General features: G+C 38.3%; 1 protein-coding gene across 3 annotated transcripts in view; it reads right to left on the bottom strand.

Moving 5' to 3' along the window:
- LOC124141953 overlaps nt 1-18,614 on the bottom strand; it is a 150,657-nt gene that overhangs the window by 53,824 nt on the left and 78,219 nt on the right. For all 3 annotated transcript variants that reach the window (XM_046510148.2, XM_046510149.2, XM_046510150.2), the window contains 3 exons: nt 12,657-12,822; nt 9,954-10,066; nt 8,867-8,988 (listed from right to left, as the gene is read on the bottom strand). In XM_046510148.2, the coding sequence (XP_046366104.2) occupies nt 8,867-8,988; nt 9,954-10,066; nt 12,657-12,822 (401 nt within the window). The remainder of the gene's footprint in view (nt 1-8,866; nt 8,989-9,953; nt 10,067-12,656; nt 12,823-18,614) is intronic.

Here is an 18,614-nt window from a genome sequence, read left to right as displayed (position 1 = left end):
GTGAAAATACCGATTTCGACCTCCTTGCATATTCCCTGGACGTCATGTCGGGATATAAATTGTATTTGGCCATGTCACGCCGCAATATATAACTTCTAATTACAGACAGTGCGATGCCAGAACGATGGCCCGATTCGTTTAACCATGCTTCACGTCGCCTGATATGTCGACGAAGTCGTGAGTCTAACGTCTCATAGGCATTACTCACGTCCAGTTCAATATATATCTTCGTTCCCGCCCCCATCCATTTCTTAAAAGAATTCACACTTGAAGTTTCCCCTTTTTCATATTCTCACAAGAAATTATCATGTTGAATTAAGTTCTGTCTGCCCTCGTGGTACAGCACCGTTCCCCTTAGGTCCCAGTAATTGCAATATGACACTGCATGCTGCGTTAGAAGGCCTTCGTTATTGACGTGGAAAAAATCCACGCGTGTTAAAGTCAAACAAAAACATACCCTGTCGACAAATTGCTCCCACGTTCGACATTGAGGATGAAAACATATAATTTTAACATGAGATCGCCGATATTTCTTGCACTGCCTTAGGTTTTCTTGAAAGAAGCGAGCGATGTATCTTGTACAACAAAATATTATAGATATTATAATAGCTATTAAGTTTTATAGTAGGCAAGTGGAGAGAATCTCTAAATTTGACGCTTCAGTGACAAAAATAATGTCCGAAGTAGTTCCCTGTTTCGACTTGTACCATGTGTTCTAATATTGTTGTTTATCATGTAACCAATTGACTTGCCTTTGCATGCGTTGGTGACAGGTCTCGACAGCAGCTCACCTTTTCGCATACACCTGGTATCATCACTATGTATTATGTATATTAATAAACACATGCCCCGGGAAAAGTCGGAATCGTACTAAGCGCTCTGCTTTCATGGAAAGGGTCGCTTTTATTTATATTACTGATAATGATTGTCTGTTTTGAGCTGGGATGCTGTTCATTATCCTAAGAGCGAGTGAGTGACGTGGGTTGACGCACCATTGAACAGTATTTGAGTTATTTCACGGCGTGTCATCTAACTGTGGAAGAAAAGTGACGCAGGTCTCAGAAATTACCACTTTGACACCGACAAGTAGGGTATGGTTCTGACAATCAAAATGATCATGAAAACAGTTCTAAGACTTTCCACCACAAATCGGTCACATGTTCAGAAACATAACGCGCTGTGGCTGCAAAAAACATTGTTTGGCTTCAACTCTCAAAGGACATATTCAAACATATTCTGCCTTAAACAATATTCCCAACCCCCACAGAGGAGTGGTCCATAAGTCATCATTACATAAACTGGGCTTCTGTCAGAAATAAAACGTATGGTGGCCTGATTATATGTGGGCTAAAAAAATATCTTTTTACAAAGATTTTAAATTAACAAGAGTTGGCGTTCTCTGCCTACACAATTAACACAACCGATGTCCATCAACCTCTCAGCACTTGCGATCGTATTTCAGGGAAGCTTAAGCTTGTCCTGGTTTTGTGAGTGCATCTTGCAGAACTATCAGCATTTCTTCAACTGAACAACACATTGTTGCCAACGTGTGAAGACACAAAAGACATTGGTTATTTATGCATCATATTTTTGTGGACGTCCATACTGTCGACAGAGGCGGATGCAGGATTAATTAACGGGTAGTCTGAATCCTTACCTAACATTATCGTTACCAAGATGGTGAAGGGGGGCTTGTATGGTGGAAGTACCCACCACTGTTCCTGCAAATATCCCAACCTGGGTCACCTACACTGTGCAATGCTGCAATCGAATCTACGTGTTTGTAAAACAGGCAAAAACCTTTATTTAATACCGTGTATAAATTTTTTTAGGGACATGTTAGGTGAGGTGAAATTGGGTTTAATCTTGCGTTTATGATTATTGCAATTATATAGCGACGTGCATGCATTTGTGTGCGTGTGTGTATTTGTGTGTATGTGTGTGGCTGCTTGTGCTTGTCGGCACTAATGTCGGTTTTATAGTGCTAGCCAACAGATATACCATGCCACAGTTTAACAAGAATACCCAACTCAGACACAGTACACTGACTCCGAGCCGACCAGTCCATGTTTTACTCCCTTGATGCCGAACGTCAGGCAGGGTAACAAGAAATACTTCTTTTACAGTCTTTCGGAATGACAAGGCCGGAAATCGAATCACCGACCTTCCACTCCCCCGGCAGACGCTCTATCCACTGGACCACGGAAAATCTTAGAAAATCTATTGACCTGAGACATTTATTTCAGCTTATATAAGAATTCCGTTATCATCTGGTTTACGACTTACTGGAACAGGTTTAGGCACATGTCAAAACTTGATATAATCATCAAAATACCTGATTGTGTGAACACAATAATAACGACAATGTTTGCTTCGATATATATCTTTGTTTTTCTCTCATCCCATGTGTTTCGTGATCTTAATATTAAAGATGTAAAAATGATTCCTCCGTAGCTTTTAAAGGTTTAGATTTCAAACGGTAACGAAACGGAAGCATGTGTGTTCATACTGTGATGTAGATATTGGCATTTCTTTTAGAGGACTCTGCGTCTGTTTACTAAGAACCGGTGTTCAAATCAATGCGAAGTCTAATGGAACCATGTGTTCTTACGGTCTTGTAGATATCGGCATTCCCTTTAGATGCCCGTGTCTCTGATTACAGAGAAACTGTTGGTGGGGACAGTGCTGCGGCCGCTGATTTTAGAGATGTTACATGAGCTTCGGGTAGAGGCGATTTTGCACTTGGTACATTTAATCCAAATTTGAATCTGATCCTTATATAGGTACATTGGTTCTAGGGACGGAATCAAGATATTGTGAGCTTATTGAAAGAGACACAAAGATGTCATGGACAAAGCTTACTGAATGAGACACCAACGTGTAATGGACAAAGCTTACTGAAAGAGACACCAACGTGTCATGGACAAAGCTTACTAAAAGAGACACCAACGTGTCATGGACAAAACTTACTGAAAGAGACACCAACGTGTCATGGAAAAAGCTTACTGAAAGAGACACCAACGTGTCATGGACAAAGCTTACTAAAAGAGACACCAACGTGTCATGGACAAAGCTTACTAAAAGAGACACCAACGTGTCATTGACAAAGCTTACTGAAAGAGACACCAACGTGTCATGGAAAAAGCTTACTGAAAGAGACACCAACGTGTCATGGAAAAAGCTTACTGAATGAGACACAAAGATGTCATGGACAAAGCTTATTGAATGAGACACAACGTGGCATGGACAAAGCTTACTGAAAGAGACATCAATGTGTCATGGACAAAGCTTATTGAAAGAGACACCAACGTGTCATGGACAAAGCTTACTAAATGAGACACCAACGTGTCATGGACAAAGCTTATTGAATGAGACACAAAGATGTCATTGACAAAGTTTACTGAAAGAGACACCAACGTGTCAAGGACAAAGCTTACTGAAAGAGACACCAACGTGTCATGGAAAAAAGCTTTCTGAAAGAAACACCAACGTGTCATGGACAAAGCTTACTGAATGAGACACAAAGATGTCATGGACAAAGCTTACTGAATGAGACACCAACGTGTCATGGACAAAGCTTACTGAATGAGACACCAACGTGTCATGGACAAAGCTTATTGAATGAGACACAAAGATGTCATGGACAAAGCTTATTGAAAGAGACATCAAGGTGTCATGGACAAAGCTTATCGAGGGAAACACCAAGATGTCTTGGACAAAGTTTACCGAATGTAACAATGAAGCAAATATACTACTCAAAAGAAGTTAAAGAACAGTTGATTCTTTCATAAGACTATTAGTCAATTTACGATGGAATGATATTTCAATTCTTGTAATATGAAAGCATCGGCTGTTCTTTAAAGTTTACATTTATTATCAACTACTGTTCCCTTGCTGATACACCTAGTGGGATAGTCTTGTATATCTCCAGTACGAAACATATTTTCATATCTTTGTATAGTCGCCTGATTACTTTCCTGATCGTCCACTTGTTGGTTGGCATAAGCATTAGTATGATGTATAAATTTTCAAATCTGTTCCCAGAATCGCTATTTTAGACTACCTTATACTCAAAAACGAAGTTTCTTTCAGATTATACTAACAATGGAATGATTTAAACATCAAAATATCAAACTCTTTTGTTAGGGAAAAATGTGAATGATGTTAGGGTTCCGGGAAGAATAGGTCCAAAGCATCAGTTGGTGATTGGGTAATTACATGCTGCCTACTAGATGCTGTAGAACCATGCCCTTCAGTGTCAGACAATATTCACTCACTCACTCACTCACTGAGTAAGAGTCAAAATGTTCCATTATTTAATTCCATCATAGAATAGAAACACATCAGCATGAGGAAAGGTGTCAGGCAACAAGTCAACAATTACACATTTTTAAGAAAACTGGTGGCAGGGCATGCTTGCCCTTCTGGGAACACCTGGTGTCATCACTGGTTTCCAGTCATCCTTTCATACAATCTTCATGACTTTTGTTCCTTGTAAGCAGATAATTGAGACTGGTTATTCTCTGGCCTTGACATTTTAAGTTTGCAAGTAGGGGATAGGAGAACTTCAGACTGGCAAATACAACATATAGGTATTTCATAATGATTTTGTCCATGTATATTAAAATAATGACAAAAGAGGCCCCCAGTAAAGTTTGAGAAATTGCATGTAGATAATTGCTTATGTGTGATGTGCATTGTGAACTTTAAAGTGCTTGCAAACATCAATTTTAAAACAAAAATCATTAAACAGGTAATTAGTATTTATGAATATTGGATAGTAAATTGGTGCTCACTCTCATGTTTTTTAGTGTGAAACACTGTCAATAATTAGCAAAGCTACTATATGCTACTAGACTCTACTAATGCGGGTGGGTACTGAGTAGGACCCGGATACCCACAGGACTACCCGGACCCGTGGTTAGTCACATGATATATTGTTTAATGACAAAATATATCTGGAACTCTATGGTAATAGTACAAGTCACTAATGTTTGCATTTCTTTCTGACTGTGCACCCATTCCTTCCGATTATTCATATGGTTGAATAAACATATAACTTAATTCAACTTCAGTGTATGAATGACCAGATTGTTCTAAAAACGTTTTACCAGGGCTATGCTAAAGATGTTCCCAATCGGACATTTTGAGACATCTCCTGAGACCAACAATGGGTACCCGGGTAGGGTCGGGTAATAGGGAGGTGGGTACCCGGGTCTTTGGACTCGTCCGAGCCCTATTATGTATACATACTGGTTTCCACACCACTGGCTGGTGGGTTACTCCAACATGATAAATCATCTTTCACTTTCTAAAACAAGTGAATTTGAAATAAGTGACTAAAACCTTTCCATATCCAATAGAAATCTCTGCATGAAAGAGTTGATTGTAGGATTCAAAACCACTGCCAAGAAAAAACATGCATCAGGACTACATGACACTAAAACAGAAAAAAACATATCTATTTTAACAACTACATAACAAAATCATAATAACAGAAGCAAATAAATAAAAAACTGAATATTTTATTGAAACAAACTCAAACATGCATATCACAAATGACATTCTCAAGTGCTAATGTTGAAGGTTCCATAGACAAAGTATGTGAAAATTGTTTTATGCAGTATTATCAATTTTCGACGGACATAAGAACATTCAGTACCTGCATAGTTGTTGTGAAGTTTTATGATAAGCCTGTCTTAGGTGTTTTGTCAGGGATATAACCAAATCAACTATGAGCAGTTTCTTTAAAAAAATTCTTCTGTTTCTTGGCATATTCATGTAGAGAATCCGTAAAAAATTTGAGAGAAAACTCTGCTCCTTTTTATGCAACAGAGCACTTCAAACATAAGTTTTCGTGTGATGATTTAAACTGAATACAGCATGTAATTTGCTGCTTTGGTAAAAATATATTTTTTGGACATATTTTGTAAAAACATTGGCACTTCATGCAGAAGAAAGAACATAATGCTGAGAAAAACATGAGAACAGAGACATTAATATTGATTAATGCTTGCATCGTTGAAAGAAAAGAAAATAACAACTATATAACTCATTCACCAAGCAACTATGGCCAGATTTACAGGCAACAGTCATCAATGATACAAAAGCTTTAAAACTTAAAATGAAAAATACATTACATGTGACACATTATTCCAAACACTTACTTTACTTGTTAAATGTTTCATAAAAATTATTTACTCCTTATAATTTCTACACCAATTTGACATCTTTAATCCAAATGGAATACATTCATATTGGTAGCCCTTTTACTGAATGTATCTTTGTGTACATTAGCACTATTATGCAATGATATTTTGGAATACTAATATTGACTATTGTGTAGGATGGTAAGGATACTAAATCTTGCTTTATCTCAGACTGAAATATAGGTCATTCCGCTTTTGACATTGTGTTGAGCTTAGAAAGCTTACAAGCTTACATGCAGATAAATATGGACTGGAAGAGTCTAATTAGATAAGGATATATATATACAATATTATGACAATGGAGACCAAACAAAATCAGTAAAACTACTTTAGGATCAAACGTCATATAAATCTATTGTTTGGTATTGTACAAGTTTTAATATTCATAATCACATCACTAACACTAAATATCAAAAATATATATATTCAATCATGGAATAATATGTTGCATCATCAAAATACATTCTTGGTTAATGAATAAATGTATGAATGGTAATGCAATGAGCATCCTTTTCCAACGATACCTTAACCATTGATGTTAAAAAATACCACAACAATCAACCCTGAATTGTGAACAATAACTTCAGTTTCAACTTAGACGGTCTGAAAATAAATGTCAAGTTTAAACTGAACTTGATATAAAGAGTGAAAAGCAGTCATTGTGTGTAGTGTTTGTGATTTACTGACACTAGTTTCAGGTCCTATTTCATCCTCCTTACACTCACAAATATTTGAAAGAAATATCAACAGGTACCTTGATCTGGGTTTTGATTGCAGACTCTCAGTAGTTTCAGGAACCGTCAGTTCATTGGAAATTGTTTCTTTCTTCAAACAGTTATAATTAATATCACTTACCCACTCCTGAAGATCCAGGGTAGAATAGGTCTTCAGCAACCCATGCCTGACGTAAAAGGCGACTATGCTTGTCATATGAGGCGACTAAAGGGATTGGGTGGTCACGCTCGCTGACTTGGTTTGATACATGTCATCGTCCCCCAATTGCGTGGATGGATGCTCATGATGTCAATCAATGGATTGTCTGGTCCAGACTCGATTATTTACAGAGTGCCATCATATAGCTGGAACATTGCTGAGTGCGGCATTTTATAGCCTTTCACAATTCCACTTTCTTTTGGTCCGTTTGGTGAACCAATGATTCTAAAGTAAGATCTATGAAGAGCACATTAACACTAGTGCGGACAGCCTAGTCGTGCTACTGTAATAATCCATGCAAGATATGTGGGTACAACCCTACACCAACCACTGAGATTAGCACTGACAAAAGTTATGGCAGATCCAGCAGGGGTGCATGGATACATACCCTTCTTTGACGACCTGTGTTAATACATATGTATTGTTCATTTCATGATTTGGGTAATGTGCAACCAGTTTTCAAAATAATGTTTTCATATAAATAACATTATGCATTTATAATGCACCTGACTTGCAACTTGGATAGCTGTTCACAATATTATTACTCCATCAATGGATCAGTGTGCTTTCAAATTTCATTCTCAGCTCCCTGGGGAGTAAACAACACAAGCTGCCTATGAGGTGCTAGTACAATACCAGTCACATTACCATGTTCCTACCAGGAACCCATTCACTGTCAGGTAAACAGAGGCATATTTAGAACAGAATGGAATCCTGAACCCATCTCTGAAGATTAACACTCCAACAAATACTGTTGTCACAGATGCCTCTCACTTTTACCTTGCACCATAAGGATGAGCTGAAGGAATCAGGTAATAGATTTGAATTAACAAATTATAATTTGACCATCAAAGTCTTATTTACATTTGCAACATTAAGTCAGTGTCTTATTTATATGTGCAACATTAAGTCAGTGTCTTATATATATGTGCAACATTAAGTCAGTGTCTTATTTACATTTGCAACATTAAGTCAGTGTCTTATTTATATGTGCAACATTAAGTCAGTGTCTTATTTATATGTGCAACATTAAGTCAGTGTCTTATTTATATGTGCAACATTTAGTCAGTGTCTTATTTATATGTGCAACATTAAGTCAGCGTCTGATTTATATGTGCAACATTTAGTCAGTGTCTTATTTATATGTGCAACATTAAGTCAGTGTCTTATTTACCCGGTATATGTGCAATGTTTAGTCAGTGTCTTATTTATATGTGCAACATTTAGTCAGTGTCTGATTTATATGTGCAACATTTAGTCAGTGTCTCATTTATATGTGCAACATTAAGTCAGTGTCTTATTTACCCGGTATTTGTGCAATGTTTAGTCAGTGTCTTATTTATATGTGCAACATTTTACAACATTTTATTTTTGTTATATAGTGTGGTACACATCTGTGCAAGAGAACAAGTTGCATTTGAAAGCCATGCTGTTGCTGTGATACATCAAACATTACAACATCAAACATGTCCATGTCCTCAAACTGTCAAACATCATCATCATCATTTTGAAGATGCCATTTCCATTTAAGTGGCTAGTATGACTAACATGACTGTAAAGAGCTAAACCAAACTATGAAGTAAAATAACAATTCTAATATTAAAGCTACTAATTTGATACAGCTTCATATTCTGGTTGCCATGACAATTTTCAGTTTAGAAGACATGGACAGAAGGTGAGGCGGTGTCGGATGAGGTGAGATTCAAGATGGCTGTCGGTCTTACTTCTCCCCAAGAATGGTCAGCAATGTCCGCTTGTAGTGTCCAGAACACTCCGCATCTACTTTCTCCCGAAGACTCTTTCCATAAAGCTCGGCATACTTGGCTTTGATGTCAGCAAGGTCAATCTATGAATTTTAATTAAATAATTAAATATACACAATGAAATCTAAAACTATCATAACAAATACAAGTATGGATTGTTTTAAACTTAAAAACAGTAGAGCTGTTATATTGTTTCAGTCATGTACACTTTAACATCATAATGCTATTTAATTGATTTAAACAAACATATCTTTCTGATACACAGGACATTTATATAACTCTATGAACAAATTGGTAAGTGTTCTTAAAATAAAGAAAAGGGTATCATGTGTCCCCAAAATGTTCAGTCTTATATCCTGTAATACATGGTTTTGAAATTTGAAACAAACAGCAGGAAGCACCTGTTTGTCTGGCCAATATACCTTTAGCAGTATCGCTATTTAAATTATAAAAATAGGCGAGCACAGCTTGATCCTACGATTTCTCCCTTTTAAAAAGATACATGTATGGCAGATGAATATATAACTGTTTCTGAAACACTCTACTCACTCACTCGCTCACTCACTCACTCACTCTGAAGATCCTGGGGGGATAGGTCTTCAGCCACCCATGCTTGTTGTAAGAGGCAACTATGCTTGTCGTAAGAGGCAACTAATAGGATCATGTGGTCAAGCTCACTGACTTGGTTGATGCATGTCATTGTATCTCAGTTGTGTGGATCGATGCTCATGATATCAATCACTGGATTGTCTAGTCCAGACTCGATTATTTACAGACCGCCGTCATATAGCTGGAATATTGCTGAGTGGGGCGTAAAACAACAAACAAACAAACAAAAACTCACTCACTCACAAAAGTAGATCCAACTTCCAAGATAGTCTTAAGAAACAATGGAAAATTAGTTGACTGCAAAAAACAGTATACAAATGACACTTTAAACAGTCACAAATTTTAAGTATTCACTTCAGGGGTTTTCTCATTGCAGTCAACATACTATCTCCTGCATACAGGTGAACTTAACATCTCCAGAATAATTATCTCCCCTTACCTCCGACCTTGACACAAGAATCCTAATAAGTCGAGTATCATTAGTGCCAAGCCCCTTGAAACCTTCCTGTAGGCGAGCAGCATAAAACTCAATTGGGTCCTCAAGTGCTTGTGCTGAAAGAAAGTGTCTCGTTTAGTTATATATTTAGATTCTGGCTGATGAAACTGAGCACCTACAAAGTTCTGAGCAAGAGTACCTGCCTGTCCAAAATCATATATCACATATGTACCAGACTTGGATCATTTCAGGGTGAATAATATATTATGCTTGTGTAAATGTCACATTGCAAACATTTCAGCTGTATTCCATGCTCAAATATTCCATGATGCCTGTGGCAAATTTAATTTTCCATGTAAAAAGATGACATGTTCAGGGCTATTTATTTTTTGTTTCTCCACAGATTTTTAATGGTTAATACGGCAAAAGTATCTCTGGAGGCAAAATAAGAAGATAGAGAAAATGTTAATTGGGTTACTCTCCTGAAAATTCCTCTTGAAATATACTTGTTAACTAAAGTACTGAACGGTGACAGAGGTATTAGGTGTTTTTTGTATCTTGAATCTTCATGGCAACATTTACACTTTGAGAATTTGTGGTGGGAATGTTTTAATGTGTCAGTCACACGTTCTATTACATTTTCATTTGCTACTTTATTTTGATTCAATTATGTAGATGTTGCGAGAAAATTGACTTTTCTATATCAATGTCATATTATCTGGCTGGCTGTCGCATCATGGTAAACAAAGTTTTAATTGCTCTTTGTTCCAGCAACATTAAAGACTTTTTCGCAACAATTTGTACTTCATAGAATCATTAAAGGTTTTTCTTAACTTCATCATTAAGGACAGACCAATATAATATTCTATACTTTACAGATCTTTTCACCACTTTGTTCACTTAGAGGCAGGAGAATTATTCAGAGATGATTTAAAGTTAATTACCAAAAGAACTGCTAAAACAGCATTTGGTTTGGTAAAGAACTATTTAAGTTTATTTTTTAGGGGGTATGGGGTACGTTTTCAGAATTTAGAGTCATACATAAAACAAGAAAAACGATTGGACAGGTCCAGTTGTAACTGTTTTGTTGTATTTTCACATGAAGAGCAGGATGAAAATGCTCTAGAAAGGTCATCAACAAAGTTTTAAAACGCACTTCTATGTCTGAAGCAATCAGTTATAAATTGCCCACACAGAACTGAAATACAGACTGTGGGTTTTCATTTTTTTTCAGCAAGTGTATTGTGTAAACATGTTTTTGTCTCAGTGATGGTTTCGCTAGGGATCCTGTCACTCACTTAACAATGGTTTTGCTAGGGATCCTGTCACTCACTTAGTGATGGCTTTGCTAGGGATCCTGTCACTCACTTAGTGATGGTTTTGCTAGGGATCCTGTCACTCACTTAGTGATGGCTTTGCTAGGGATCCTGTCACTCACTTAGTGATGGCTTTGCTAGGGATCCTGTCACTCACTTAGTGATGGTTTTGCTAGGGATCCTGTCACTCACTTAGTGATGGTTTTGCTAGGGATCCTGTCACTCACTTAGTGATGGCTTTACTAGGGATCCTGTCACTCACTTAGTGATGGTTTTGCTAGGGATCCTGTCACTCACTTAGTGATGGTTTTGCTAGGAATCCTGTCACTCACTTAGTGATGGTTTTGCTAGGGATCCTGTCACTCACTTAGTGATGGTTTTGCTAGGGATCCTGTCACTCACTTAGTGATGGTTTTGCTAGGGATCCTGTCACTCACTTAGTGATGGCTTTGCTAGGGATCCTGTCACTCACTTAGTGAAGGCTTTGCTAGGGATCCTGTCACTCACTTAGTGATGGTTTTGCTAGGAATCCTGTCACTCAGTTAGTGATGGCTTTGCTAGGAATCCTGTCACTCACTTAGTGATGACTTTGCAACCTGTGACCTTCTGCCAACGCCTACAAGACTTTCATCAGCATAAATACTTGTAACATTCCTGACCTATCATTAAACAAATGGATGTCATTTGCTTTGAGTAAATTTAGGCATTTGTATCTACACATGCCATTAAAACACTTCGACAAATGTTGAGAGAGTGAATGAGTGATTTAGAAGATAAACCCAGTGTTTTCAATGTTGAGCTAGGTTACCTCTAGATTTAACTGTACTAAGTTGAGTTTGGAATAGAATGTGTAGTATGAGGTTTCAAATGTTAATTTCAGCTGGTTAAATCTACAGGTAATCTACCTCTCTTTTGAAAATATGGTCTGTTTTATATCTCCTATCTCAAAATTAAACGCGGACTGAGCAAAGATATTGTGTGAAGAAGCATGGTTTAAGTTCAATGTTTTCAGTGGGATACCAATCTGAAACTAGGACCCACTGATAATATCGCCTTATACAAAGCTTGATATAGGCTCAAACAATTTTAAATCATTATACTTTAATCGCATATAACACAGGCATTGAAAGAGTATAGCACAACGACTTCGTAAGCCAAACGTAAGTATCCACATCCTACATTTCGGGTTTCCCCCATCTTGATTTGTGGGAATATTCCAAAAAATATGAGAAACCATACTCACTCACTCACTCCAAAAAATACATGTGAAAATATTTGAAGTTAATAAGGGGTTAGGATTAAATTATTTTCCATTTGTATATATGATGCTGAAAATGGTGAGACAAGAAATACAATTTGTCTGGATTTTCTAAACAATAAAAGCACAAACCAAGTCCCTCGTAGCCAGCCTTAGCATCCCCAGATGCAGAAATGGCGGCAACTATCTCTTGATCAGCAAGTTTTTTGTACTCTGCAAATGTCGCCTTTGCTTGTAATCTGTTTTTCTTTGTCATCACACGTTTGAAGGTTTCATCCGATACTTTGATCGATTTGTCCTGCAACAAAAAAAGAAACACTTGAAAAGAAACATTAACTCATCCTCGTCTGCTCTCAAATTAATGTTCTATGATTGAAAACAAACAGATTCTAATCAAAGTCAGAAAATTGTTGGCTCTGTCAGAATAACAAGAAAATTGACAGGTGGAAAGTAATATGATAACAGGGAAAAGGCAAAAAAATATGTTTCCCTAGAAACTGAAGTCAGTATTATCAGTTCTAGAGTTACATCAACACATCAGAGAGCATCTCTTCAATGAGTGAGTGAGTGAATTTTCCTTTATGCTACATTCAGCTATATTCCAGCTATAGCACAGTGGTCTGTAAACAAGTGGTTGACAGCATGAGCAACAATTCATGATGTCCACTTTGTAACCTCCCAGTCCTCATAAGTCCACTAACCCATGAATATCCAGGGCAGAATAGGTCTTCAGTAACCCATGATTGCCATAAAAGGTGACTATGCTTGTCGTAAGAGACGACTAATGGGATCGGGTGGTCAGGATCGCCATATTATTATATTATTTGGATGGTTCATACATCCTTCTATTTTGACCACAACGGTATCTACATTCTTAAGGGTGTACCATCGAGGATACATTTGTGTTAAGTGTTTAAGTATTGTGTTTCATTTGCATAGACCAAAATTTAGGAATCAAGGTGGAAAAGTAATGAAGCCGAATTGTTTCAAAAGGACATCTGATTAACTCATGAAGCAACACATCCTTTATTTTTAAAGAACTGTCAAAGTTCGCTCCGGGCTCACCAAACGCGACCGCTTATGGAGATGACCTCAGGATCGTCACACAGAGAGGTATTGTATCGAAGTAAACTATCTGATTAAATAAGGTTACTTAAGAAGCAAAGGCCACTGTTTTTTAAAAAAAATTCCCAATGCAAATCAACAATAGATTTTAATTTAGCTAACTTTACACAGTCAAACAATAAAAAAAGTCTCATGCTTAATTGTTTCCCTTCTCACAACATCCTGACTACTCCCCTGATTTAATGCTTGTCACTAAAGGGTTAACATTCTGAGAAACTGAAATAAATTCAATTCAGCATCAACAATACTCGAATTTGCCCTGTTAACGAAAAATAGATTGACGTCGGCATTGAGTTTTCCAATACTGTTTCGCTCAAACTGAATTATGCATGGCAATAAATTGGATCAGGAAATAAAATAACTCCCTGTTTGCTTTCTCAATCACTCGCAGCCCTCTCACTTGTACTCATGGGTGATTTCAGTACAGCAGCCATTGCATGACATCAGACGCATCATGTCACACTGACATTTTCCACAGAAAGCTAACTTAAAAAAGAACTGTTACTTTTAATATAATAGTTAACTTTGATCTGACAGCTTGACTTCACAATCTAATCACCATTGAACAAAACAAAAACTTTAATTTCTGAAATTTAACAATTAATAACCCTTGAACATTAATCCCAAAATACACAGCGAACAGGATCTATGACAGAATTAGTTTATGCTTGACAGGATAAAATATCACTTTTCATGCAAGTCTTGCCTAAAATTAATTACAGCTCTGTGGTTTAGGAGTTTAAAGCTGGCTCACTATTGATCTTCCGGTCCCCATTATGTCAGATTCCCTCGGTAACTGTCTGGTGTTTTGATGCTCCAGCATAAGTAGTTCTTATCTCCCATGATTTATGAAAGGCCTGCATAAAACATCTTCCCGAGGCAAGAGAGTTAACTGACTTTAAAAGTCCAGTTTCCATCCTTGCCGAACTAGGCTTGAATTCCTGGGCTTGATCGTAGCGCTACCAGTGGCTATTACCAGTTATGTCCCTCTCCTATTGACCAATCAGATTCCATCTCTCATATCACTTGCATTTGCTTCAAACAAAATGGCGGTGCCAAGTCAGGACACTCTGCTCGATAATCAAGATTTACACTGTGATAAAACGGGTCTTACATCGCGAAATGCATCAAATCAAGTAGTGAGTGAGTGAGTGAGTATGGTTTTACACCGCTTTTAGCAATATTCCAGCAATATCACGACGGGGGACCCCAGAAATTGGCTTCACACATTGTACCCATGTCGGGAATCGAACCCGGGTCTACGGCGTGACGAGCGAACGCTTTAACCACTAGGCTACCCGACCGTCCCATCAAATCAAGTAAGAACCTTGATTAAAAACATGAGAAGATTTTGAAAATATCTGTTGACGGTTGGCGGTTCACATGCTTTGCTAATCCTGCAATCGACTGAAATCTGCACAACAGTTTACGAACCGGATTTTGATTTCGTTGCGCAATTTTGATTGGACTATGCATTGACTCGTTAGTCCGGCCAAATTGTAACTCCATAATACCAGCCTAGTTCGGCAAGGGTGGAAACTGGACTTTTATAGTCAGTTGACTCTCTTGCCTTGGGAAGATGGCTTAAACTGACCTCTCAAGTTGATTTTAAATCACTGACAAGTAGAAAAAAACACTTAGTGCCTTCTCTTAAACATGCAGTTCTCTTTACAGTTATAAATCCTATTTTCTGGAAAAAGATATTCCAACCTTGAAACTTTTCTTTTAAAAATATATATGATAGATATACCATCACTTATGAAAATTATTTTTTTTATTTTAAGGTTCAAAGATATGCAAAATAAGATTGCAGATTATTTTTCTTTCTTCAAATTTCAGTGATAATAACACTTCCTAAACAGACTGATATTGGAGAAGGATGGAACCACATGCTATCAGCTGCTGGTTGTACATCCCAGACTCAAGTATTGCGGCCTCCATCAGACCACACTGTTTGTAATAAGCAAGACAAGGTATATTTGAAAATAATTGTGTCAACCGTAGGTGAAATGGCTAACTAGAGGTTTAGATATGCTTTGATATACATATCCTACTGATGAAAGGATGTAAGAATATTGACTGTAGGATAAGCACGTGGTACTATAGCTCAATTCCAGTACCAAACATATTATGAAAACCCTTCAAAATACATTTCTTAAGCATAAAACATAAACCATACAATTTGTTCTGTGGAAACACAAATGAAACTGAAGAACATGCCGTTTTTATTCTGAAGAATGGAAACTTACATGGTCATCAAGAAAAACATCATGCAGTAGGTTAAAAGTAAATTAAGTTTAGTTTGATATAAAGAAAATAAAAATAAAATCTTAGGTGTTTTGTGTTATTATTTCCAGCCTAACAACCAGGAATTTCTCCAAACGAACTTTGTAGAAAACCTCATGGCACCAACACTTGCCTCTCTAACATCACCTCTACCTCGTACAGATCCTTGACATCAACACTTGCCTCTCTAACATCACCTCTACCTCATACACATCCTTGACATCAACACTTACCTCTCTAACATCACCTCTACCTCATACAGATCCTTGACATCAACACTTACCTCTCTAACATCACCTCTACCTCGTACAGATCCTTGACATCAAAACTTACCTCTCTAACATCACCTCTACCTCATACAGATCCTTGACATCAACACTTACCTCTCTAACATCACCTCTACCTCGTACAGATCCTTGACATCAACACTTACCTCTCTAACATCACCTCTACCTCGTACAGATCCTTGACATCAAAACTTACCTCTCTAACATCACCTCTACCTCATACAGATCCTTGACATCAACACTTACCTCTCTAACATCACCTCTACCTCGTACAGATCCTTGACATCAACACTTACCTCTCTAACATCACCTCTACCTCGTACAGATCCTTGACATCAACACTTACCTCTCTAACATCACCTCTACCTCGTACAGATCCTTGACATCAAAACTTACCTCTCTAACATCACCTCTACCTCATACAGATCCTTGACATCAACACTTACCTCTCTAACATCACCTCTACCTCGTACAGATCCTTGACATCAACACTTACCTCTCTAACATCACCTCTACCTCGTACAGATCCTTGACATCAAAACTTACCTCTCTAACATCACCTCTACCTCATACAGATCCTTGACATCAACACTTGCCTCTCTAACATCACCTCTACCTCGTACAGATCCTTGACATCAACTCTTACCTCTCTACCATCACCTCTGCCTCGTACAGATCCTTGACATCAACACTTACCTCTCTAACATCACCTCTACCTCGTACAGATCCTTGACATCAACACTTGCCTCTCTAACATCACCTCTACCTCGTACAGATCCTTGACATCAACACATAGCCCTCTAACATCACCTCTACCTTGTACAGATCCTTGACATCAACACTTACCTCTCTAACATCACCTCTACCTTGTACAGATCCTTGACATCAACACATAACCCTCTAACATCACCTCTACCTTGTACAGAGCCTTGACACCAACACAGAACCCTCTAACATCACAGGGGGCACGGGTGGCCCAGTCGTCTAAGATTCGCTGTGCAGAGTTGCGTCCCTTGGGCACGCCAGAAACATATGATTGTGGGTTCGAATCCTGGTTCGCTCCGATTATGTTTCTAGGTTTGTCAGCACCATACACATGCTCGTGGGTTTCACTGAAGTGGTAAACGTCTGAGACCTGCATCACTTCTGGCTTTCCTCCCACATTAAGCTGATACGATGTTATACAACTGGAATAGTGTTAAAAGCGGCGTTAAACCCAACACACTCACTCTAACATCACACCTACCTTTACAGAGCCTTGACACACCAACACATAACCCTCTAACATCACACCTACCTTGTACAGAGCCTTGACAAACCAACACGTAACCCTCTAACATCACACCTACCTTGTACAGAGCCTTGACACACCTACACGTAACCCTCTAACATCACACCTACCTTGTACAGAGCCTTGACAAACCAACACATAACCCTCTAACATCACACCTACCTTGTACAGAGCCTTGACACACCTACACGTAACCCTCTAACATCACACCTACCTTGTACAGAGCCTTGACACACCTACACGTAACCCTCTAACATCACACCTACCTTGTACAGAGCCTTGACACACCAACACTTGCCTCTCTAACATCACACTTACCTTGTACAGAGCCTTGACACACTAACACATAACCCTCTTACATCACACCTTCGTTGTACAGAACCTTGACACACCAACACATAACCCTCTAACATCACACCTGCCTTGTACAGAGCCTTGATAAACCAACACATAACCCTCTAACATCACACCTTCGTTGTACAGAGCCTTGACACACCAACACATAACCCTCTAACATCACACCTACCTTGTACAGAGCCTTGACACACCAACACATAACCCTCTTACATCACACCTACCTTGTACAGAGCCTTGACAAACCAACACATAACCCTCTAACATCACACCTACCTTGTACAGAGCCTTGACACACCAACACTTGCCTCTCTAACATCACACTTACCTTGTACAGAGCCTTGACACACTAACACATAACCCTCTTACATCACACCTTCGTTGTACAGAACCTTGACACACCAACACATAACCCTCTAACATCACACCTGCCTTGTACAGAGCCTTGATCAACCAACACATAACCCTCTAACATCACACCTCGTTGTACAGAGCCTTGACACACCAACACATAACCCTCTAACATCACACCTACCTTGTACAGAGCCTTGACACACCAACACATAACCCTCTAACATCACACCTACCTTGTACAGAGCCTTGACACACCAACACTTGCCTCTCTAACATCACACTTACCTTGTACAGAACCTTGACACACCAACACATAACCCTCTAACATCACACCTACCTTGTACAGACCCTTGACACACCTACACATAACCCTCTAACATCACATCTACCTTC

The sequence above is a fragment of the Haliotis rufescens genome, unplaced genomic scaffold (assembly GCF_023055435.1).
Source record: "Haliotis rufescens isolate VD_foot unplaced genomic scaffold, xgHalRufe1.0.p SCAF_3, whole genome shotgun sequence".
NCBI classification, from domain to species: domain Eukaryota; kingdom Metazoa; phylum Mollusca; class Gastropoda; order Lepetellida; family Haliotidae; genus Haliotis; species Haliotis rufescens.
This window is presented reverse-complemented; position numbering and strand designations above follow the sequence as displayed.